This window comes from Mustelus asterias, chromosome 17, assembly GCF_964213995.1.
Source record: "Mustelus asterias chromosome 17, sMusAst1.hap1.1, whole genome shotgun sequence".
Taxonomy (NCBI): Eukaryota; Metazoa; Chordata; class Chondrichthyes; order Carcharhiniformes; family Triakidae; genus Mustelus; species Mustelus asterias.
In genome coordinates this window covers 20,627,940-20,653,933 of record NC_135817.1, presented here as the reverse complement: position 1 = coordinate 20,653,933, position 25,994 = coordinate 20,627,940, and the positions used below count along the sequence as shown (strand labels likewise).

At 45.3% G+C, this 25,994-nt stretch overlaps 1 protein-coding gene and 1 pseudogene across 1 annotated transcript in view; one reads left to right on the top strand and one right to left on the bottom strand.

Annotated features, from left to right (window-relative positions):
• Positions 1-9,936, bottom strand: part of LOC144506357 (eukaryotic translation initiation factor 1A, X-chromosomal) — a 34,727-nt gene extending 24,791 nt beyond the window's left edge. Inside the window, exon 1 of the mRNA XM_078232359.1 lies at positions 9,685-9,936. Coding sequence (XP_078088485.1) covers positions 9,685-9,700 — 16 coding nt within the window. The 5' untranslated portion in view covers positions 9,701-9,936. The remainder of the gene's footprint in view (positions 1-9,684) is intronic.
• Positions 9,937-18,377: 8,441 nt separating this feature from the next.
• Positions 18,378-18,869, top strand: LOC144506134 (RNA-binding protein 3 pseudogene; annotated as a pseudogene).
• Positions 18,870-25,994: the final 7,125 nt, after the last annotated feature.

The following is a 25,994-nucleotide window of genomic DNA, read 5'->3' as shown; positions in this document are numbered from 1 at the left end:
TATATTCCAAGTGCGGCCTAACTAAGGTTCTCTAAAGCTGCAACATGACTTGCCAATTTTTAAACTCAATGCCCCAACCGATGAAGGCAAGCATGCTGTATGCCTTCTTGATTACCTTCTCCACCTGCATTGCCACTTTGCGATCTGTGTACCTGCACACCCAGATCCCTCTGCCTATCATAGAACATAGAACATAGAACATTACAGCGCAGAACAGGCCCTTCGGCCCACGATGTTGCACCGACCAGTTAAAAAAAAACTGTGACCCTCCAACCTAAACCAATTTCTTTTCGTCCATGAACCTATCTACGGATCTCTTAAACGCCCCCAAACTAGGCGCATTTACTACTGATGCTGGCAGGGCATTCCAATCCCTCACCACCCTCTGGGTAAAGAACCTACCCCTGACATCGGTTCTATAACTACCCCCCCTCAATTTAAAGCCATGCCCCCTCGTGCTGGATTTCTCCATCAGAGGATTTCTCCATCAATACTCTTAAGAGTTCTGCCATTTACTGAATATTTCCTATCTGCATCAGACCTTCCAAAATGCATTACCGCACATTTGTCCAGATTAAACTCCATCTGCCATCTCTCCGCTCAAGTCTCCAACCGAGGCGGCACGGTAGCACAGTGGTTAGCACTGCTGCTTCACAGCTCCAGGGTCCCGGGTTCGATTCCCGGCTCGGGTCACTGTCTGTGTGGAGTTTGCACATTCTCCTCGTGTCTGCGTGGGTTTCCTCCGGGTGCTCCGGTTTCCTCCCACAGTCCAAAGATGTGCGGGTTAGGTTGATTGGCCAGGTTAAAAAAATGCCCCTTAGAGTCCTGGGATGTGTAGGTTAGAGGGATTAGCGGGTAAAATATGTGGGGGTAGGGCCGGGTGGGATTGTGGTCGGTGCAGACTCGATGGGCCGAATGGCCTCCTTCTGCACTGTAGGGTTTCTATGATTTCTATGATTTTCTATGATCTGTATCCTCTGATGGTCCTCATCGCTATCTGCAAATCCACCAACCTTTGTTATCCGCAAACTTAATCAAACTAGTTACATTTTCCTCATATCAGCAACGGCCCCAGCACTGATCCCTGAGGAACACCACTTGTCACAGCCCTCCATTCAGAAATACACCCTTCCACTGCTACCCTCTGACTATGTCCGAGCCAGTTCTGTATCCACCTTGCCAGCTAACCTCTGATCCCACGCAACTTCACCTTCTGCACCAGTTTGCCATGAGGGACCTTGTCAAAGGCCTTACTGAAGTCCATGTAGACAACATCCACTGCCCTCCCTCAATCATCTTCGTCACTTCCTCAAAAAACTCGATCAAGTTCGTGAGACATGACCTCCCCTGCACAAAACCATGTTGCCTCTCATTAATACTTCCTCTTATTTCCAAGTGGGGGTAAATCCTGTCATGAAGAATCCGCTCCAATAATTTCCCTACCACGGATGTACGGCTCACTGGTCTGTAATTACCTGGATTATTCTTGCTACCCTTCTTAAACAAAGGAACGAAATTGGCTATTCTCCAATCCTCTGGGACCTCCCCTGTAGCCAGTGATGATACAAAGATTTCTCTCAAGGCCCCAGCAATTTCCTCCCATGCCTCTCAGTATAGGATACATCCTATCAAGCCCTGGGGACTTGCCTATCTTAATGTTTCTCGAGAACCCCAATACTTTTTGATCTCAACATGACTCAAGCTATCTACACGCCCTTTCCCAGATTCATCATCCACCAAGTTATTCTCTCTCTGGCAAATACTGACACAAAGTACTCATTTAATATCTCGCCCATTTCCTCTGGCTCCACGCATAGATTCCCTCCCCTGTCCTTGACTGGGCCAACCTTCTCGTTCTTTATATATGTATAAAAAGCCTTGGGATTTTCCTTAATCCTGCTGGCCAATGATTTTTCGTGACCCCTTTTTGCCCTCCTTACTCCTTGCTTAAGTTTCTTTCTACTTTCCTTGTATTCTACACTTGCTTCGTGTGTGTTACCAGCCTCCTAGCCTTGACAAATGCTTCCTTTTTCTCTTTGACTTGGCTCACAATATCCAAGGTTCCCAAAACTTGCCAAACGTATCCTTCATCCTTACAAGAATGTGCCGGTCCAGAATCACTTGAAATCCTCCCACATGCCAGATGTTAATTTGCCCTCAAACATCTGCCCCAAGCCTACATTCTTCAGTTCCTGTCTAATATTGTAATTAGCCTTCCCCCAGTTTAGCATCTTAACTTGAGGACTATATTTTTATTTATCCATTAATATCTTAAAGCTTACTGAATTGTGGTCACTGTTCCCAAACTGCTCCCCTATTGAAACGTCAACCACCTGGCCGAACTCATTCCCCAATACCAAGTCCAGTTCGGCCCCTTCCCTAGTTGGACTATCTACATACTGTTTCAAGAAGCCCCCCTGGATGCTCCTTACAAACTCTGTCCCATCCACCCCCTAGCACTAAATGAGTCCCAGTCAATATAGGGGAAGTTAAAATCTCCCACAACAACCCCGTTACTTTTACACCGTGCCAAAATCTGCATACATATCTGTTTCTCTATCTCCCGCGCGGGCTGTTGGGTGGCCTATAGTAAACCCCAACATTGTGACCAAACCCTTCCTATTTGTGAGCTCTACCCATATTGCCTCACTGTATGAGCCCCGACGTGTCCTCCCACAGTACAGCTGTGATATTCTCCTTAACCAGTAGTGCAACTCCCCCACCCCTTTTACATCCCCCACCATCCTGCCTGAAACATCTGTATCCTGGAACGTTAAGCTGCCAATCCTGTCCTTCCCTTAACCAAGTCTCTGTAATAGCAACATCATGGTTCCAAGTACTACTCCAAGCTCATCTGCCTTGTGTGTTACACTTCTCACATTGAAACAAATGCACTCAGTCCACCAGACACACTGATTAGCAACCACACCTTGCCTGCTCTGGGTCTTACTGGCCCTACTCTCTGGTTCCCCTTCAGTTAATTCACCTTTGCTTTCCCAACCCCCGCCAAACTAATTTAAATCCTCCCGTGTGACACTAGCAAACCTCCCGGCCAGAATATTTATACCTTTCCAGTTTAGATGCAACCCGTCCTTCTTGTACAGGTCCCATCTGCCCCGGAAGTGACCCCCCAATGGTCCAGATGATATCTGAAACCTCCCTCCTACACCAGCTGTTTAGCCACATGTTGTGCTGCACTATCTTCCTATTCCTAGCCTCACTGGCACAGGGAGTAATCCTGAGATTACAACCCTAGAGGTCCTGCTTTTTAAACTTTCTACCTAACTCCCTAAACTGCTGCTGCAGGACCTCATCACTCTTCCTACCTATGTCGTTAGTACCAATATGTACCACGACCTCTGGCTGTTCACCCTCTCCCTTCAGAATGCTTTCTGCCCATTCAGAGACATCCTGGACCCTGGCACTTTAATTACTTTAAATTTGTGCCCTCTTGTCCTCAGCCCTTTCACATGTGGGAACAGATTCTTCTTATCTATTGTCTGGGGCACCTCATGATTTTGAATACCTCTATCATATTTCCTCAGCCTCATTTTCTCCAAGGAAAATTATCCTAACTTCTCCAATCTACTTTTATAGCTAAAATTCCTCATCCCTGGAACCATTCTCCTGAATCTCTTCCGCATTCTCTTCAGTGCTTTAGGAATGCATCCTTCCTAAAGTGCAGCACGCAGAACTGGATGTCCAGCTGAGGTGGGACTATTGACTTATACAAGCTCAACACAATTTCCTTTCTTGGGTACTCTATGTCCCTAGTAATGAAGCCCAGCACACAATGTGCTTTATCAACCGCTCTCAACCTGCCCTGCAACCTTCAATGACTGATGCATATTTACATCCCATGCTCCTGTAACCCCCATTTTACGTTGTCTCTTCAAGTTCTTTCCACCAAAATCAATCCACATTTGTTCGCATTGAACTCATTCCTACTCATTTGTGTCCTTCTGAAGTTCTACGCTATTCTCCCCACAGTTCATCATGCTTCTGAAATTTGTATCATAAACTTTGAAACTGTACCCTTGACTAATGTTAAGATCATTAACATGCATCAAGAAAAGCAAAGGTCCCAACATTGCCCCACAGGGAACTCCAATAACCATCTGCCGCCCCAGAAAAATACCCACAAGTCCTGTCATTCAGCCAATTCCATACCTATGTCCATTGTAATCCATGAGCTTTGCTCACAAGTCTGTTGTGTGGCACAGTACCTAATGCCTTTTGGAAATCCACTTATGCACAACAGCATTGCTTTCACCAATCCTGTTACTGCTTCATAATTCTTCAGAAAGTTAGTTAAACCTGCCAGCTTTCCCTAATTAACCTGTATTTGTCCACGTGACTTGTCCAAACAGACAAAAGAGCTGAACTCCATAGGTGAGTTGAGTGAGTGACTACCCCTGATAGAGGCAGAATTTAACTGAGTGAGACAACAGGAAACCCTGGCAAAACTGAAGTAAAGAGGAAGGAAAACCCTTCACTAGTTGGAGTTGTACCTCATTAGTGACAGACAGCATGGTTTTGTAAGAGGGAGGTCGTGCCTTACAAATTTGGAGGAGTTTTTTGAGGAAGTGACAAAAACGGTGGATGAAGGAAGGGCCGTGGATGTCGTCTATATGGATTTCAGTAAGGCATTTGACAAAGTCCCACATGGCAGGTTGGTTAAGAAGGTTAAGGCTCATGGGATACAAGGAGAACTGGCTTGGCCATAGGAGACAGAGGGTAGTGGTCGAAGGGTCTTTTTCCGGCTGGAGGTCTGTGACCAGTGGTGTTCCGCAGGGCTCTGCGCAAGGCTCTGTACTGGGACCTCTGCTATTTGTGATATATATAAATGATTTGGAAGGTGTAACTGGTGTAATCAGCAAGTTTGCGGATGACACGAAGATGGCTGGAATTGCAGATAGCGAAGAGCATTGTCAGGCAATACAGCAGGATATAGATCGGCTGGAAAATTGGGCGGAGAGGTGGCAGATGGAATTTAATCCGGATAAATGCGAAGTGATGCATTTTGGAAGAAATAATGTAGGGAGGAGTTATACAATAAATGGCAGGGTCATCAGGAGTATAGAAACACAGAGGGACCTAGGTGTGCAAGTCCACAAATCCTTGAAGGTGGCAACACAGGTGGAGAAGGTGGTGAAGAAGGCATATGGTATGCTTGCCTTTATAGGACGGGGTATAGAGTATAAAAGCTGGAGTCTGATGATGCAGCTGTATAGAACGCTGGTTAGGCCACATTTGGAGTACTGCGTCCAGTTCTGGTCGCCGCACTACCAGAAGGACGTGGAGGCATTGGAGAGAGTGCAGAGAAGGTTTACCAGGATGTTGCCTGGTATGGAGGGTCTTAGCTATGAGGAGAGATTGGGTAGACTGGGGTTGTTCTCCTTGGAAAGACGGAGAATGAGGGGAGATCTAATAGAGGTATACAAGATTATGAAGGGTATAGATAGGGTGAACAGTGGGAAGCTTTTTCCCAGGTCGGAGGTGACGATCACGAGGGGTCACGGGCTCAAGCTGAGAGGGGCGAAGTATAACTCAGACATCAGAGGGACATTTTTTACACAGAGGGTGGTGGGGGCCTGGAATGCGCTGCCAAGTAGGGTGGTGGAGGCAGGCACGCTGACATCGTTTAAGACTTACCTGGATAGTCACATGAGCAGCCTGGGAATGGAGGGATACAAACGATTGGTCTAGTTGGACCAAGGAGCGGCACAGGCTTGGAGGGCCGAAGGGCCTGTTTCCTGTGCTGTACTGTTCTTTGTTCATCTCAGTCCCAGGACAGCACTGCAGGAGCTCCTCAACGCAGAGGACTCGGCCCAACCATTTTCAGCTGCTTCATCAATGACCTTCCCTACATCATTACATCCAAAGCAGGGAATATCACTGACAAATGCACAATGTTCAGCACCATTCAAGCTTCCTCAGATACTGAAGCACTTTGTGCCCAACATTCAGGTTTAGACAGACAAGTGGCATGTGCTATAGAAGCAGCCAGGCAATACCCATTCCAACAAGAGAGAATCAAATTTTCACCCCTTGAGATTCAATGGCATTACCATCACTGAATCCCCCCACTATCAACATCCTGGGGGCTGCCAATGAACAGACTTTGAACTGGACCTGCAATACAAATACCATGGTTATAAACAGGTCAAAAGCTTGGAATTCTTCAGTGAATAATTCAGCTCCTGACTCCCCAAAGCCTGCCCGCCATCTACAAGGTGGTCAGAAGTGCGATGAAATGCTGTCCACTTGCATGGCACTCCATTCACCACTTTCAATAACCACTCCCTCCACCAACAGAGTGGAAGCAGGCTGTACCATCTACAAAATGCAATGCAGAAAATCACCACGGCTACTTTGACACCACCTTCCAAACCTGTCACCTCTACAACTTAGACAAAGGCAACAGATACATGGACCACCACCAAATGCAAATTCTCCTCCAAACTACAGAGCATCCTGACTTGTAATTATATAATCGTTCCTTCATTGTTGGAGTCAATATCCTGGAACTTCCTCCCTCAGCAGTGCACATAACTACACCTCGGACTGCAGTTGTTCAAGGCAGCTCAACCCTAACTTCTCCAGGGCAATTAGAGATGGACAATAATTACAATACTGGCCTAACCAGCAATGCTCATATCCCAAAAAATAAAAATTCTTAATATTAACTTATGGTAATATACCAGGACACCCAGATCCCTCTCCCTACAATTAGTTATTGTATTTTGCTGTTCTTGCTCCCAAATTGGACAAGTTCACATTCTCCCACATTATACTCCATCTGCCAATTTTCTGATGATGCATTAAATCCATCTATGTCCCTCTGCAGATGCCTATGTCATCTTTACAATTTACTTTCCTACCTTTGTGCACCTCAGCTACGACACACTTTGGTCCCTTCATCCAAGTCATTGACATAAATCGTAAATTGTGTGGCTCCAGCACTGATCCCTCACTCGTTACCTCGCGCCAACACGAAAATAACCAATTTCCACTATCCGTTTCTTGTTAGCTAATCAATCCTCCTTCCATGCTAGTATGTCACCCTGTGGATGCACCATTCTTAGAAGAAGAATCTTCTTAGAAACCCTACAGCACAGAAAGAGGCCATTCGGCCCATCGAGTCTGCACCGACCACAATCCCACCCAGGCCCTACCCCCACATATTTACCCATTAATCCCTCTAACCTACGCATCCCAGGACACTAAGGGCAATTTTAGCATGGCCAATCCACCCTAACCCGCACATCTTTGGACTGTGGGAGGAAACCGGAGCACCCGGAGGAAACCCACGCAGACACGAGGAGAATGTGCAAACTCCACACAGGCAGTGACCCAAGCCGGGAATCGAACCCAGGTCCCTGGAGCTGTGAAGCAGCAGTGCTAACTACTGTGCTACCGTGCCACCATGTGCTCTTACATTGTGTAGCAAGCTTTGATGTGGCACCTTGTCAAATGCCTTCTGAGATTCTAAGCACATCACACCCACAGGTTCCCATCACATTGAAAAAACCCAAATATTCCATAGCTTATCATATTTATTTGGGAGGAGCCAGAAGAAACGAAGACTGGAAGATTTCAGAGGTACCATGACAGGTTAGGGAATTCACGCACACATGTAGCAGTCAATTGAACTGCAGTAAACAAAAAATATGAAAGTGTGTCCAGGAATCTCCCTACTTTCTGCATCAAACCTTTCTGGGCCACTAGCATTAAGTCTCAACATTAAACCAATGTTCCTTTAACTGTTGTATATCCCAAGTTACAAAACAGCAGATCTATGCAATCGAATAGGGCAACTCAAAAATTTGAACAAAAGCAAAGATAGCTGTCAAACACGGTTATGCAGTAGCAACACAAGTGGTATTCACCACTAACAGAATGCTGCCATCAAGTCAAAAAGATATTCTGCCTACCATATAAGTAACATGGTACATGATTTCAGTACCCATGTTGTGTTAGGTATACAGGCTGCCAGATCCGATCAAACAGCACATCCCTTCAGCTGTTCAAAATAGGCAAGGCACCAACCATACCCAACCAGCCCATGCTTGCAAAAGGTAAGATCCAGCATTGGATGCGATTCCATGATTCAACAAAATTTGCTAAACAGTCATGAGGTTCATAAACTTTAGAAGAGCTGTTGGTGGAAAAAGCTATCACAACAGCAAATCATATTCTGGGAGACAAAAGCTAGTCATAGTAAAAGGGACCATCATCATGTTAGACTGTAATAAAACCAGACTGGTTCACCAACACCCAATTACTGGAAGGAACCAGCTACACAGTGTAACCTATATAACTAGTCCCACATCAATATGGTTAACACTAAACTGATCTCTGCTCTGGCCCAGCAAACAACTCACGGATATCAAGAAGGCAGCCTACCTCCACCTTCTCAAAGGGATGGGTAATAAATGCTGGTCTTGCCAATGAAACCTAGATTCCAAGAATAAGGAATTTATCGAGTACTGTACACAGGTTATCAAAAATATTGGGAGTGATGAGCAAGCTGCAGTGTAGATCCAGGTCCATCAGAAGGATTCAAGGATCTTCCAAAAGAAACTCTTGCTCCAAACCATTCTCAATCTCTTGCTTAATTTGCATTTCTGGGTTAGATGTGCCCAAGCTGGTTGTTGGGTTTATTTGTACTTTGGATAGGCAGGGCAAAGCCAATCAGCATAACTATTACTGGTAAATGGGCTTCAGACATGGCTGACAGATACCCACATTGGCTGAGTAAATACATGAAGGCATCACGAGCAACAAGATAGATCAATTAATTCCAGTAACAAGTAGCCATGAATAATAAACAACTATAACTACAGTGTCACGAAAGGAGTGCTCCCTCCTTACACTCACTCCAGTTGATCCCAGTAAAGCTAGGGTATGGGGCTTGGTTCAGGTCACATCCATCTAATTTCCAGTTATCATTAAAGAGGGTGCAGTTAGATAATATGATGGAGCTTTAAACCATGTCAAAATCTTGGTTTCCTTGAATAAAAAATATGGATAACTATTACTTATACAGAAAACAGAACAAGGGATTGTTAGTCTGTGGATTTTTTGTAACATGGACAGGGAACTGCTGCATCCCCAGTGTGGGTAACTAGGATGACGTGGGTGCTGGGCCTTGGAAAATCTAGCAGATTAATTAAAAGGGAAATTTTCAAAGTAATGAACAAGTATTGGCAAGTAACAGCAGGCAATATTGTTGGTGATATCTAGCTCCACAACATAACCTCCCTCAGCTCCATTTTCGTACTTGGCAGAGCCTTTAAAAGCCTCAACTGAATCAAACTCTCAGGCGGCTCGGGTTGTAAAATTTCGCAACGGCCTCGCCGCCCAGCAGGTTCCAAATTCCCACTGCGGAACGGGCCGAGCTCGCAGCTGCTGCAGTAAGAGGGACGTTCCCCTTCCTCCCTGACCCGGGGCCTTAGAGCAGGAGCCGGCCAGCAGTGGAGGGAAGAGGTGGCTGCGGGAAGGGATGGCGAGGGAGGAGGCCGCAGCCACTGCGGCTCCCGCACACGTGTTGACGGCAGCTCGCTCCGCCACTGAGGGCGCAGCCACCCTCCGGCCTCCTCCAGCGCAAACTCGATCCCGGCGACCCTGGCCCTATCCCGGGCCGGTCAGCCGCCCTCCAGCAGGCAGCGCCGTGCTCACCTTTATTCTTGGGCATGGCTCTGTATGTGTCCGCAGTGTTCTCCGGCTCCCCCGCACTGCGCACGCGTCCCCTCACCGAACTTTATTTTAAAAAAACCCAGCGGGCAGTGCGGGGCACGTGACCTGGCTGGTGACGTCAGAGCGACGCCACGTGATCTGGCGGGTGACGTCAGTGCGATACCACGTGACCTTCCACAGGGTCCCGCACCGACCACCTGACAGCGACTGTCCGCCCCGCCCCTCCCCAGCCTCTCCCTACCCCCTCCCAGCCCCGCCCCTTCCCCTCTTCCTCCCCCCGCCCCCTAGGGTGGCAAGCTCACGTGACCGATTGCCATTGCCGACTTCCGAAAAGAATGGTACATTCAACAACAACTGACATTTGGACAGCGCCTTTGACGTGATGACAATATCCCATAGTGCTTCACGAGAGTTGCTATTGAAGACAGTGAGATACTGTGGAGAGTCTTGCTAGGAGATGTTAAATGCAAACCGAAAGTTCTGGAAAATCTCAGTGGGTCTGAGCATTTGTGTGGAGAGAAACAGAGTTAATGAGTTTACCATTCTTTCAAAACTCGAGAGAGGGGGAGTCTGAAAGGAGGAAGGGCAGGTGGAGATGTGTAGGGAGGGTATCTCAGACAATGCGCCTCGGCAACTGAAGGCACGGCCGTCAGAGTGAACAACTGCCCCTTTTTTGACTCAGTAAGAAGTTTAACAACACCAGGTTAAAGTCCAACAGATTTATTTGGTAGCAAAAGCCACACAAGCTTTCGAGGCTCTGTTTCGAGCCTCGAAAGCCTGTGTGGCTTTTGCTACCAAATAAACCTGTTGGACTTTAACCTGGTGTTGTTAAACTTCTTACTGTGTTTACCCCAGTCCAACGCCGGCATCTCCACATCATGACCTTTTTTGACTCCCAGGTCAAGGGTTACTTGTCTCATTTCTAGAACTGTCTGTGAGAGACTGAATCTGGGAATCTCTTTCTTGTCTGTGCCTCTCCCTCTTTTAGAGCAAAACAAATAAACTAACACAAATTAACTCAGGGACAAAGTAAAAGGGACAGCTCCCCGAAAGGAGGGGGAGCAGCCCAAACAGAACCAAAGTACAAAGGAAACTTAAAACATTAAATCATAATGTGATTATCGGGGTCTATAATGCACCCCAGCCCCTGCGGTGCCCAACGAGCACGGAAGCCGTCAACTGGTGGACACCACATCCTCCCTCTCCAGGGACACCTGGCCGCGAACGTAGCCGCGGTAGAGGGGCAGACAGGATGGACGACCCCATCGATCGTCCGCTGCCTTGTCTGTGCCTCTGTTTTCTGTGGATGTTCTCAACAGGGGGAGGCAGTCATGAGCTCCAATATTCCACCCTTGGTTGAAACGTCCCTTATTTTATAAGAATTGGTCACCCTGACATTAATGATGGAGCAATTAAAATTGGGGTTGTATAACGAGAACGTGAGAACACCATCTACCAGGTACACGGTACCTACTCTTGCAACTCGGCCAACGTTGTCTACCTGATTCGCTGCAGGAAAGGATGTCCCAAGGCTTGGTACATTGGGGAGACCATGCAGACGCTACGACAACGGATGAATGAACACCGCTTGACAATCACCAGGCGAGAATGTTCTCTTCCTGTTGGGGAACACTTCAGCGATCACGGGCATTCGGCCTCTGATCTTCGGGTAAGCGTTCTCCAAGGCGGCCTTCACGACACACGACAGCGCAGAATCGCTGAGCAGAAACTGATAGCCAAGTTCCGCACACATGAGGACGGCTTAAACCGGGATGTTGGCTTTATGTCACACTATCAGTAACCCCCACAGCTTGCCTCCTGGACTTGCAGAATCTCACTGGCTGCCCTGTCTGGAGACAATACACATCTCTTTAACCTGTGCTTAATGCTCCCTCCACTCACATTGTCTGTATCTTTAAGACCTGGTTAGCTGTAGAGATTCGCATTCTAATCAGTATTCTGTAACTTGATTTTGTGTCTCTGTGCCCTGTTTGAGAGCAGATTTCCACTCCATCTGACGAAGGAGCAGCGCTCCGAAAGCTAATGGCATTTGCTACCAAATAAACCTGTTGGACTTTAACCTGGTGTTGTTAAAACTCTTACGTTGTATAAAGAGGCCAGGGTTAGAGGGATGTAGATATCATGGAAGGTTGTGGAATACAATCATACAACGTGAGAGCATGCCCTCCAGCCTGGAAGCCCTGGATGAACCTGTATCTGGGGTCACCATTGCAGATGTCAGAGCAGCTTTCTCGAAGGTCAACCCACGGAAAGCAACTGGCCCGGATGGGATACCCAGACGAGCACTCAGATCCTTCGTGGATCAGCTGGCGGGGATATTCACAGAAACCTTAAATCTCTTTCCAACAATCTAAGGCCCCTATCTGCTTCAAGAAGATGACCATCATCCCGGATCCCAGGACTGGATCCTGAACTTCCTAATTCACAGACCACAATCAGTAAGGATAGGCAACAACACCTCCTCCACGATCATCTTCAACACCGGAGTCCCAAAAGGCTGTGTTCTCAGCCCCCTACTATACTCCTTATACACCTATGACTGTGCGGCCAAATTCTCCTCCAATGCGATTTTCAAGTTTGCTGACGACACCACCATAGTGGGTCAGATCTCAAACAATGATGGGACAGAGTACAGGAATGTGATAGAGAATCTGGTGAACGTTGCGGCAACAATGTCAACAAAGGAAGGAGATTGTCATCGACTTCAGGAAGCGTAAAGGAGAACATGCCCCTGTCTACATCAATGGGGACGAAGTTGAAAGGGTCGAGAGCTTCAAGTTTTTAGGTGTCCAGATCACCAACAATCTTTCTTGGTCCCCCCATACCGACACTATAGTTAAGAAAGCCCACCAAGGCCTCTACTTTCTCAGAAGACTAAGGAAATTTGGCATGTCAGCTATGACTCTCACCAACTTTCACAGATGCACCATAGAAAGCATTCTTTCTGGTTGTATCACAGCTTGGTATGGCTCCTGCTCTGCTCAAGACCTCAAGGAACTACGAAAGGTCATGAATGTAGTCCAATCCATCAAGCAAACCAGCCTCCTATCCATTGACTCTGTCTACACTTCCCGCTACCTCGGCAAAGCAACCAGCATAATTAAGGACCCCACGCATCCCGGACATCCTGTCTTCCACATTCTTTGGGAAAAAGATACAAAAGTCTGAGGTCACGTACCAACCGACTCAAGAACAGCTTCTTCCCTGCTGCTGTCAGACTTTTGAATGGACTTACCTTGCATTAAGTTGATCTTTCTCTACACCCTAGCTTTGACTGTATTTGACATTCTGCACTCTCTCGTTTCCTTCTCTATGAACGGTATGCTTTGTCTGTATTTCGTGCAAGAAACAATACTTTTCACTCTATGTTAATACATGTGACAATAATAAATCAAATCAAAATCATTTTTTTACTTTGTTCATGGGATGTGGGCACTGCAGGCTGAGCCAGCATTTATTGCCCATTCTCAAGGGCATTTAAGAGTCAGCCATATTGCTGTGGATCTGGACTTACATATAGGCCAGACCAAGTAAGGACAACAGATTTCCTTCCCTAAGGGGCATTCATGAACCAAATGGGTTTTTACGACAAGCGACAGTGGTTTCATGGTCATTGTTTGACTTTTAATTCCAGACTTTTGTTGAATTCAAATTTCACTGTCAGCCATGGTGATATTTATACCTGGATCCCCAGAACATTACCACCACTGCCTCCCCTGCTGCATAGTAGGAACAGTAAGAAGTCTCACAACACCAGGTTAAAGTCCAACAGGTTTATTTGGTAGCAAAAGCCACAAGCTTTTGGAGCGCTGCCCCTTCGTCGGGTGAGTGGGAGTTCTGTTCACAAACAGGGCATATAAAGACACAAACTCAATTTACAAAATAATGATTGGAATGCGAGTCTTTACAGCTAATCAAGTCTTAAAGGTACAGACAATGTGAGTGGAGAGAGCGTTAAGCACAGGTTAAAGAGATGTGTATTGTCTCCAGACAGGACAGCCAGTGAGATTCTGCAAGTCCAGGAGGCAAGCTGTGGGGGTTACTGATAGCGTGACATAAAGCCAACATCCTGGTTTAGGCCGTCCTCATGTGTGCGGAACTTGGCTATCAGTTTCTGCTCAGCGATTCTGCGCTGTCGTGTGTCGTGAAGGTCGCCTTGGAGAACGCTTACCCGAAGATCAGAGGCCAAATGCCCGTGACCGCTGAAGTGTTCCCCAACAGGAAGAGAACATTCTTGCCTGGTGATTGTCGAGCGGTGTTCATTCATCCGTTGTCGTAGCGTCTGCAGGGTCTCCCCAATGTACCATGCCTCGGGACATCCTTTCCTGCAGCGTATCAGGTAGACAATGTTGGCCGAGTTGCAAGAGTATGTATCGTGTACCTGGTGGTTGGTGTTCTCACGTGAGATGATGGCATCCGTGTCAATGATCTGACACGTCTTGCAGAGGTTGCTGTGGCAGGGTTGTGTGGTGTCGTGGTCACTGTTCTCCTGAAGGCTGGGTAGTTTGCTGCGGACAATGGTCTGTTTGAGGATGTGCGGTTGTTTGAAGGCAAGAAGTGGGGATGGCCTTGGCGAGATGTTCGTCTTCATCAATGACATGCTGACGGCTCCGGAGAAGATGTCGTAGCTTCTCTGCTCCGGGGAAGTACTGGACGACGAAGGGTACTCTGTCCACCGTGTCCCGTGTCTGTCTTCTGAGGAGGTTGGTGTGGTTTTTCGCTGTGGCATGTCTGTGACACCTCCAGACACTGAAAGATGCCCTCATAAGAATAGGATATGGCGCTCGACTCATCGATCGACAGTTCCGATGTGCCACAGCAAAAAACCTTGGGTTCATGTCACACTCTGTAATCCCCACAACTTGGCTGGGCTTGCAAAATCTCACTAACTGTCCTGTCTGGAGACAATACACATCTCTTTAACCTGTGCTTAACGCTCTCTCCTCTCACATTGTCTGTACCTTTAAAACTTGATTACCTGTAAAGACTCGCATTCCTGGTGTTGTGAGACTTCTTACTGTGTTTACCCCAGTCCAACGCCAGCATCTCCACAGCAAAGTAGGAAGCCATTTGGTTGATTGTGTCTTTGTTGGCTCTGGAAAAGTAACTCATCTGGACAGGTCTTTTCCCTATAGCCCTGCAAATCCTCTGTTGTCAGTTAATTATCCGATTCTCTTTGAAAGTCTAGACTGAATCTGCTTCCACCACACTCTCAGGCAGTGCATTCAAGATCCCAACCACTTGTTGTGCAAAAGATGCTTTTCCTCATGTCGCTATTGCTTCTTGTGTCAATCTTTTAAAATCTGTGATTTCTGGTTTGCAATCAATCTGCCAATGGGAACAGTTTCTATTGGCTGTCCAAATCCCTCATCATTTTGAACACTGTGGCCAAACGGGCCACCTAAAATGGTGTTTTACAGAGCACGCTGGGATATTTGGACAAGCACTGAAACAGCAGACTGCAGCTTAAAAGATGGAGATGAATAGGCTGCAATTCAGACGACTGAGATGACTCGGGCGGCATGGTAGCTCAGTGGTTAGCACTGCTGCTTCACAGCTCCAGGGACCTGGGTTTGATTCCCGGCTTGGGTCACTGTCTGTGTGGCGTTTGCACATTCTCCTCGTGTGATCTGGGTTCTCCTAGCTTGATCTGGGTTTCAGACAAAGCTCGGCCCAACATCGTGGGCCGAAGGGCCTGTTCTGTGCTGTACTGTTCTATGTTCTATGTTCTATGTCTGCATGGGTTTTCTCCGGGTGCTCCGGTTTCCTCCCACAATCCAAAGATGTACGGGTTAGGTTGATTGGCCATGCCAAATTGCCCCTTAATGTCCCGAGATGCGTAGATTTGAGGGATTAGCGGGTAAAATATGTAGGGATATGGGGATAGGGCCTGGGTGGGATTGTGGTCGGTGCAGATTCGATGGGCCAAATGGCCTCTTTCTGCACTGTAGGGTTTCTATGATTCTATGACTGAATACACAAGAAATAGGCTATCCCAAAGACAATGCACACTTTCTGGTCAAACATACTTGTTTACCTTAACCCCTTATTTGGGAGGTAGGTATGTGACCTACGTGCCTCCAGCACCTACATGCATGGCCTTTGGATAAACACCCAGAGATCGGTGTGGCAGCACCTGATTGGACTCTTATCAATCAGGGTGATTAAGCCCTGAACGAATGAAAGACAAGAATCACGAGACTGCCCAAAAAGGACACAAAACCAAGGAGGGATAAAGGGTGCTGCACAACAGAGGTTCTCTCTCTCTCTCTCTGACCCCACGAATGAGCTACAGCAACGGTGAACATCGCCAGCGACGACCAGCACGAGGAGAGCCACCACACCTGAGAAGGAAGGAAGACCAGAGCCAGAGTACCAGACCAGACCAAAGGACCAGACTACGCAGAGGACGACCGAGACCAACACACAGATAAAGGCCAATATCTGCTTGGGTACTTGCCAGTCACGCAGAGTTAAGTCAAGGTCTTGTATTGGACTTGAACTCTAGTATTTTCTGTAAGACAACTTATTGTTGGTTGGGTGGGTGATTATTGATTGTGTGTCTTAAATAAATATTGGTTGTACTAACAAGATGTCTACTCGTAGTTATTTGTCCACCATATAAGGATTAAAACAGACTATGCGGCAGGCACAACAATTGGCGACTCCGCCAGGACATCGACAAGTAGTAACTTTGTTGCTCTGATATCGAATCCCGCAGAATCTACATTAAACGATTATTTAAAACTCAGAGCCAACAAGTGTAAACTCCTTATTGGACAAATAACTGCTTTCGGGAAATTGTTTATTGTGCATGCACTGTTACTAACAAGAGGATAGGGTAAACTCCGTAGGTTTGCATTAGAATCCAGAGGGATTAGGACCGGAACATAGCCCTAAGCCGTACCCGCAGTCCGATCAACTCCCTACCCCTTGTCGTTGAATATAGAATGGCAGGAAACAGCACAGAGACAGAGAGGTGTCCCATATGGGAAACAAAAATCAGGGAATTTATTAAGAAGAAAGGGTGGCCCCTATGGGCAGAATCTTGTGCCAATACTGAGACGGGACCGGGATCCCTAGGGCAGAAGTATTGGGATGATCTAAGGAAAGTTCAGGGAAAACGGGCAGACAAAACTGAGAAAGAAATTGCCATTGTGAGCTGCTTCGGACAGCTGCTAGGAACAGAAAAAGAATTAAACACAGTTCGTAAGGAACTGGAGGAATCGAAGCAGACACAGGAGGAAAAGGAGGAGGAGATTAAGAAACCAAGGGAACAGCAGCAGGAGAGGATAGAGCAGATAGGAGCCAAAAAGGACAGAGAGGTAGATGAATTAAGGAGAACCAATCAGGCAAATTTATTACATCTGGGCAATTTTCAAACCCAGTATGAGAGAGCCTACCAAGACGCCCAGCGCACTGTCTTGGCGAAAGGTGAAGCCGAGCAGGCAGTAGCACGATTGGAAGCTAAGTGCACTGATCTGCAGGCGGCAATAAAAGCGCTACATCAAGCCAGTAAAGAACAGAGACAGGCAACCGCTGACCACTCCAAATGCCAGCGAGAAATTTCACGGCTGGAATCCCTATTATCGGTTCAAAACGGATTTATGTGAACCTTCAGGAAGAGGAAGAGGAGATAGAGAATGCGGATTGGGGAGAGTTAAAGGAGAATGCCAGACTTTACGTTACGCAAACCGAGGATTGGGGTCCACCACCATCTTTCCCATGGGAAGTCATACCCACTGCGCCCCCAGACTCACCTCCAGTACCGATGCACCCAGTGACGACTGAACGTCGGGTAGGAGAGTCTCAGGGCCCAGCTGTTACATATACAACCCCATTTATGGTGGCACAATAGGCCTAGATCACAAATACAATCACAACCTTTCAGCTGTCGGCCGATCCACACAGTTTCTTTGAGGATGTTCAGCAGCAGAAGATAATGCATGGACTGGATGAAAGGGAAGAAGTGAAGCTGATAGTCATGTGTTTAAGCAATTCTGTACGGTCTGCCCTGCCAGCCCCTCAAAATGTCGGGGAAGAAACCCTAAACGAAATTAAGGAAGTGATATTGACCCGCGGTAGGGTTTAATAAAGAGGATCCTATAGATGGGTTAAAAAAATGTAGACAGAGGAAAGAGGAACATCCGACTGCCTTTGCCGGTCGTTTATGGATCCACTTCACAGGAGTGTATGGGAAATTAGATCGGGCTAGATTAAATGAGGCTGATTCATCCAAATGGGCTGGGACATTAGTCTCGCACACCACAGAGGAAGGCAAGAAAGCCTGCGCTAATTTTGACCCCGTAGAGACCACACACAATGAAGCATGGGTTCTCCGACACTTAGCTCGAGTCTGGGAACAGGAAGTTCAGGGAGCCCCAATGTCATGGTCAGAAAGGGAGGCGAGAATGCTTCCGATGAGGAATAGCCAGGGTCCAGTATGGAGAAACGAGGATAGAGGGGATCCCCAACACCAGAGAGGTACAGCTCCACCTTACACAGCAGCCCCGGGGAGCGATAGAGGGACATGTTTTAATTGCGGGCAGCCAGGACACAGCCAGATTGTAGAAGACCCCCACCACATACACGGTCCCCAAGACCACCGGCTCCACTAGTTAGGCCAGCTCCAAGTGCACAGCAATTCCACCACCATGACTGAAGCAGGAAAGTTGTTTGTCGGCAGCCTGAACTTCAACACAGATGAGCAGTCCCTGGAAGAGGTTTTCTCCAAGTACGGGCAGATCTCTGAGGTGGAAGTGATTGAAGACAAAGACACCATGGCGTCCCGCGGTTTCAGCTTCATCACTTTCAAAAACCTAGAGGATGCCAGGGATGCGCTGCAGGCGGTGAATGGAAAATCCCTCGATGGGCGCCAGATCTGGGTGGATCATGCCAGGAACACGTCTGGAGGCTGCCGCAGGTATGGTTGAGGCGGCTATAGCGGCAGCTACAGTAACAGTGGCCGCAGGAGAGGAGCAGGAGGTGGCTATTGGGATAGTGACAGGAAAGGCGGCTATAGCAGCGGAAGCCAGTACAATACGGGAGACCGGGATAGCTATTCAGGTGGGCACAAGGGCCAAGGTGGATACTACTATGGTGGTGGTGGTGGTTATGGAGGCTGCTCATTCAGGGACTATGACTGATCAAAACAACAAAAGCATTTCTGCCAGATTCAGGATCAACCTCCCACCTTGTTCCTAAAATGGCTCCTGGAACCGCAGAAAGCACTATCTGATGAAATTTGATTTGCCTTTATGTTAAAATGCTAGAAAACCATTTTCACCATGATTAATCTTGTTATCCAGTTGTTGACTCGGTTAACTCTTTATGAGGATTGAACATTTCTTTAAATAAAAGCCATGTGACTTTTAATGAATTTTAATGTCTTCACTTGGAAAATTGGCATGGAACGTCTGTCGAGGGATTGAGAACGCAAGTTGGATATTGCCAGCAATGTACCCAGTTACTTTTGAGTCATTTTCCTTGCCACCGAAAAGTAATGGAAGATCTCCCGACACAGCAGCCTCTTCCTGTAACTTATTGCAAGACTCTTTGAAAGCAAACTGATGGTCTTTTGTTTTAAAACACATTTCTTGAAAACTGTGTACTGATTTTTAAAAATCAAATGTCATTTGTTATACTTTCATCAGTTGGCATGGTCCTTTGAACAGAATGTTGTCACTTGGGAGTCACATCTGTTGCCAGTGGATTATCTGAATATAATGCAGCTTCAGAAAAAAAAACAGGGGGGGGGCATGGACAGTTTAAATACATATATATACATCAAATGTTAGACGCGATAACAGCAGAAATTACATTGATCTCCTCAGGACAATGATGGACAATGACAAAGATGCAACCTAGGATCTACCTCATTGGACTCATCATCAGGATAAGCACGCAGGACACTTCAAGCAAGATGAACTTTTCATATCCCGGCTATTTGTGGTTTGACACAACGACAAGACGTGGGGTCCGCCCGCAAATCACGGTCCCCTCTAATTCATTAGCAGAATGTTTACAGAGAACCCGCTGGATTGCACTTTGCACTAATGGACAGTTGAAAATCTTAATATCGGAATGTGCCCTGGACTCGCGAATACTTATTGTAATGCTTTGTTGTTTGAATGTTGATTTATAATTAGCTTATTGTAATCATGGTGTTTAGAATATGTGGTTGTTTGTATTTGTAGAGTGTTGTTGTCTGTAGCTTTTGGGATGTCAATATGTTGTAGGGATGTATTATTACTGTGCATGCCAATACCTGGGTCTTGCTTGACTGTTGAGTGGTTGAGGAATTCCTGACAGATACTGGTCCTGAGTTTGTGATCCATCACGCTTTGTGTTCAGGATCAAAGGGGGGACTGTGGCCAAATGGGCCACCTAAAATGGTGATTTACAGAGCAAGCTGGGATAATTGGACAAGCACTGAAATAGCAGACTGCAGCTTAAAAGACAGAGATAAACAGGCTGCAACTCAGACGACTGAATACACAGGAAATAGGCTATCCCAAAGACAATGCACACTTTCTGGTCAAACATACTTGTTTACCTTAACCCCTTATTTGGGAAATAGGTATGTGACCTACGTGCCTCCAGCACCTACAGGCATGGCCATTGGGTACACACCCAGAGATCGGCGTGGCAGCACCTGATTGGACTCTTATCGATCAGGGTGATCAAGCCCTGATCGATTGATTGACAAGAATCAGGAGACCGCCCAAAAAGCTCACAAAACCAAGGAGGGATAAAAGATGCTGCACAACAGAGGTTCTCTCTCTCTCTCTCTGACCCCAAGAACGAGCTACAACAACGGTGACCATCGCCAGTGACGACCAGCACGAGGAGAGCCACCACACCTGAGAAAGAGGAAGACCAGAGCCAGAGTGCCAGACCAGACCAAAGGACCAGACTACGCAGAGGACGACCGAGACCAGCGCACAGATAAAGGCCAATATCTGCTTGGGTACTTGCCAGTCACGCAGAGTTAAGTCAAGGTCTTGTATTGGACTTGAACTCTAGTATTTTCTGTAAGACAACTTATTGTTGGTTGGGTGGGTGATTATTGATTGTGTGTCTTAAATAAATATTGGTTGTACTAACGAGATGTCTACTCGCAGTTATTTGTCCACCGTCTTAGGATTAAAACAGACTGTGCGGCAAGCACAACACTCTATCAAATCTCTCAGCATTCTCTAAGGGGAATAGCTTCAGCTTCTCTGACATCCATATAACTGTAGTTCTTCATCCTTGAATCCATTTTTGTGACTCTTTCCTGCACCTCCTCTAGTGTCTTCGCATCCTTCCTAAATTGTGAAGCCCAGAATTGGACATAATATTTCAGTTGAAGCTGAACCAGTGTTCTATAAAAGTTTTGCATAATTTTCTTTCTTTTGTACTCAGTGCTCAGTATTTATAAAGTCCATGATCCTGTATGCTTCATAAATCACTTTCTCAACTTGCCTGCCCATCTTCAGTGATTTATGCACAAATACCTCCAGGTCCCTATGAACCTACACTCTTTTTAGAATTGTACTCTTTATATTGCCTCTCCTTGTTCTCTCCATCAAAATGAATCTCTTTATTTTCCTCTGCACTGAATTTCATCTGCTACTTCTCTGCCCATTCCACCAAATCATGTCCTTTTGAAGTTTTTCATTATCTCCTCACAATTCACATTGCACATTGGGTCATCTGCAGATTTTGAAATTATGCCCTGCACACCAAGAATTTGGGGTAGAAGTTCGGATAAAGCCCAGTTACCAAATCTACTTAGTAATTTGTCTTAACCTCTAATGATACGTAGACCCACAGGGTAAGACAAGGAACTTCAGATCGTAAATCAAAAAAATGTTAATTGAAGAGAAATATGAATTAGAAGAGTTATAATATCAAATTACCTTTAAATCTGAATGTATGGGGCTCATGTGATCGTACAGACAAGCTCTCAATTTCAATTCAGAAGGTACGTCTGTAACCAAAATCAAGTCATTACCTTCTCTACAAACGAGCAAATTCCTCAATAAATAAGCCGAAACATGAAGTCAATCCAACTGACTTTACAATTTACAGTGGATGATTGTTTTTGGGGGTAAATCACCACTTGGAGTCAGATTTAAAGATTCAACGTGCAGTTTATTGGACAAAGCTTTGGGAGAAGCGCTGGGCTCTCCGCAGTGCACGCAGTCACCTTCTCAACTTTAAAATGGCAGCTGAGCTTCTTTTATACATTTTCAAATAGTGGACAAGTACAGACATTAGCAGTTATCACATTGTTATACATTTCGGAGAGTAGACAAGTAGGGACACTAGCAGTTATCACATCGTTATCCGAGTATGCGCCCCCTATCAATGACTGATCTCATTGACAAAACTCATTGTTTCGGTTCTGCCTTATCTTAAGTTAAGGTGATCATCTGGGTCTGGTTTATTTCCTGTAGTAATTAGACAATAACAGGATTTAGCTCGTTATGCAATGTCTATGCCTAAATCAGCACATCTTAATGTCTTTTCACAGAGTCCATTTTGTGCCAGGTAACCATCTTGTATCTTTTAATTTCGGGTTTACTCCAACAGTGATCAAACACCAAAAGTGTAACCTCTTCCTTTGTTCCTTTGTTATTCTTCAGTTAGAACATGGCTAGCAAAAGGGTGATGGGAGACATTCCCTAAGACATTACTTTATTTTTGGTTCTGGTTATTGTTGGGATAATCTCAGTCAGAAATTCAAGTTAAATCTTGGTTCGGAGGGACAGTTTTATGGAAGACAATGGTCTATTAACTGCTAATTTTAATCACATTATAAACAATGAGCTTATTCTTGAACTGGAATCTTGACATTTTGAATGTACCATCACTTATCCATTGTTACTTTAAGCAAAAACCCTTCACACAAATTATGCAATTCTTTTGTCTGAGACTTGTCTTCTTCTGGAACAGTCTTTGCTCAACATATCCTTTGTTGTGGGGAAATCTATTAGGGTCTATAATTTAGAGAGGGCTACTACTTGCTGAATTGAGGATGGCCTAGAGAAACAAAGCAAACACCATGAGACCCTGACTGGATGCAGAATTGCAGCAGACTTTAATATCGTTACATTGAGAGATGTGAACTCTCAGGAAGAGCTACAGGTGCAGAGAAAGGCCATTAACGAGTTCTTAGTGTGACTTTTACACCCTGTCCCATTGAAACATATTTTCCTGGAGGTCATGTACAATGCTCAGAGATCATTCACCATTACATATTCAATGATGTTACACAGCAGAATTCTGGTTTTGATACGTCTAGAGGACATGTTGATAGCTTCTGATTAGCTGCTGACTTAGAGACGAGATCCACTAAATATCTATGTACATCCATTGTCAATTTCCAAACGCTTCACAATCCTGTAACTGTAACCACTCTGAGTTTTGAGAAATGTTGTTCAAATACACAGATGCTTATTTCGCTTCTCTCGTTGCATACCTATTTGTATTTTAAATCAGCCCAACTCTTAGTCTTTGTCTTAATATCTCCAAGTTATATCTTGCTTTGTAAGGGATCCTGGGTTTTGGCACCAAGATATGTATTCCTATTAATTCTGCTATCTAGCTACGTCTGCGAATTCCCTATGCAGTCAGGAAGCATGGCCCCCTTCCTGAAATCCACGACAACACCTTTCGGTTTGAAGCTATTGTTCAAGGTTGCAGAATGTCAATTTACCATCTGATGTTCCTTTCTGTTACATGAATTGTCTTCCCCCAGAATTGCAGTGTCATGTATTTTAAAATATGTTGAAGAAACTAATGTTTTATTCAAATACTATAACAGAAGCTTTTAAGGTATTTACTAATTGCCTAAAATCTTCAATTATAATCAATTGAGGTTCACTACTTCTAAATTGTCTTTAATTCATTTTCAGTTTAACAATATACAGGATCTTTGCTGTTGGGAAACCACGTTTAAGATAGCTTCCTTTAGCTGTTAGCTTATTTAGTAACTTTAGTCTGAAATTAGTCAAGTTTTACTGAAAATCAGTATCTGAACTTACACCACCCATATCTAGGTAATGAATATACATCTAGAAAAACAGGAGTTCTAACATCGACTCCTTAGGAACCACCAACTCCGTATGCCTTCCTCCAGTCTGAAAAACAATCATTTACCACTCCTCTGTTTCCTATCACTCTGCTAATACAGTATGTATGTTGCTATTGTCCCTTTTATTCCATGGGCTCTAACTTGGCTGAACAGCTTGTTGTGTAGTACTTTTTCAAATGCCTTTTGGAAGTCTGTACACCAATTCAACACAGTAAGAAGTCTCACAACACCAGGTTAAAGTCCAACAGGTTTATTTGGTAGCAAAAGCCACTAGCTTTCGGAGCGCTGCTCCTTCATCAGGTAAGGTCAATTCAACCACATTACTCTCATCAATCATCTCTGTTACCCCATGAAAAAAAATCAAGCAAGTTTATCAAACATGATTTTTCCTTAACAACTCTATGCTGGCTTTCCTTAATTAATTCACATTTGCCCAAGTGCGTTGTAGAGCTTATAGAGATAGGGAAAATGTGGCCATAGAGGGATTTGAAAAGAAGGCTAAGAATTTTCAAGCCATTACTTGACCAGGAGGCAGAGTAGGGCAATGAGTACAAGACTGATAGATGAACAGGACTTGGTGATAGGAAATGGGTAGCAGAGTTTTGGATGATTTCATGTTTACGTAGGGTAGGATGTGGAAGACAAGCCAGGAGTGGGTTATAAATCTTCAAATTTAGAGGTTGAGGGTTTCAGTTGCAGATGAGCTGAAGCAGGGCAAAGTCAGGCACTGTGAAATAGGTGATCTTAGTGATGATGCTAATATATGTTTGGAGGCTCATCTTGGGTCAAATGTGAAACCATGGTTGTGAACAGTCTGGTTTAATCTCAACCAGTTACTAGGGAGAGGGATGGAGTTTGTGCCATAAACCAAAGACAATAGTTTGGGTCTTCCCAATATTTAGTTGGAGGAAATTTCTACTCATCCAGTATTGGATGTTGAACAGGCAGTCTGACTATTTATTGGTGGTGGTGAGGTAGAGTTGGATGTCATCAACTTACATGTGGCGTATTGTATCCAGTTTTGATCTCTTTACCAAAGGAAAGATATTCTTGCTTTAGTGGATCTGCAACACAGGTTTACTAGAATGATTCCTGGCATAAGGGAATTGTGTTAAGAGGAGAAATTGAGCATACTAGTCCTGTATTCTCTGGAGTTTAGAAGACAGAGTGTTCTCAATGAAACATATGAAATTATTAAGGGGCCTGAAAGAGTACATGCTGGGAGGATGTTTCCTCTGGCCTGGGAGTCTAGAACTTCGGGCATAGCCTCGGAATAAAGTGTTGGCCACTTAAGACTGAGAGGATGAGAAATTTCTTCACTCACTGTGAATTTTTGGAATTCTGCACCCCAAAGAGTTGTAGATGCTCAGTTGTTGAGTCATATTCAACACTAATTGATAAATTCTGGGATATTAAGGGAATCATGCGATATGGGAATAGTGTGTGAAGGAGGAGTTGAAATACAAAATCTGCCTTGATCAAATTGAGTGGTGGAGCAGGCTCAAAAGATCTGTAGGCCTACTCCTGCTCCTATTACTTCTGTTTTTTTGTAAATGACACTGTTTTTGGATGATATCACTGACTGGCAGCATGTAGATGAGAACTAGGTGGGAACCACGGATAGATCCTTGCAGAACTTCAGGGGTAATGGTACAATAGTTTGAAGAGAAACTATTGCATGTGGTCTTCTGACTATGGTGGATAAAAAAGAATGGAAGGAAGCAAGGGCTATTCTACCCCTAGATGACAGAGAAGTATTGGAGGAAATTGTGAGGTATTTAAGACTGCAGATGGGTCAAGAAGGAGGAGAAGGTGCAGTTTATCATAGTCACATTCACAAATAATGTAATTTGTGACTTGGATAAGAAAACTTTCAGTATTGTGGTGGATACAGAAACCTGTTTGGAGGGATCCAATATGGAAGTACAAAGATGGGCATGAATTTGGGAGGCAACAATACGTTTTTAAAATTTGATTTATTATTCTCACGTATTCGTATACGGTGAAAATTGCTGTATCTTGCACTATACAAAGCATACCATTCATAGAGCGCATAAGGGAGAAGGAAAGGAGAGGGTGCAGAATATAGTGTTACAACCATATCTAGGGTGTAGAGAAAGATCAACTTAATATAAGGTAGGTCCATTCAAAAGTCTGATGGCAGCAGGGCAGAAGCTGTTCTTGAGTC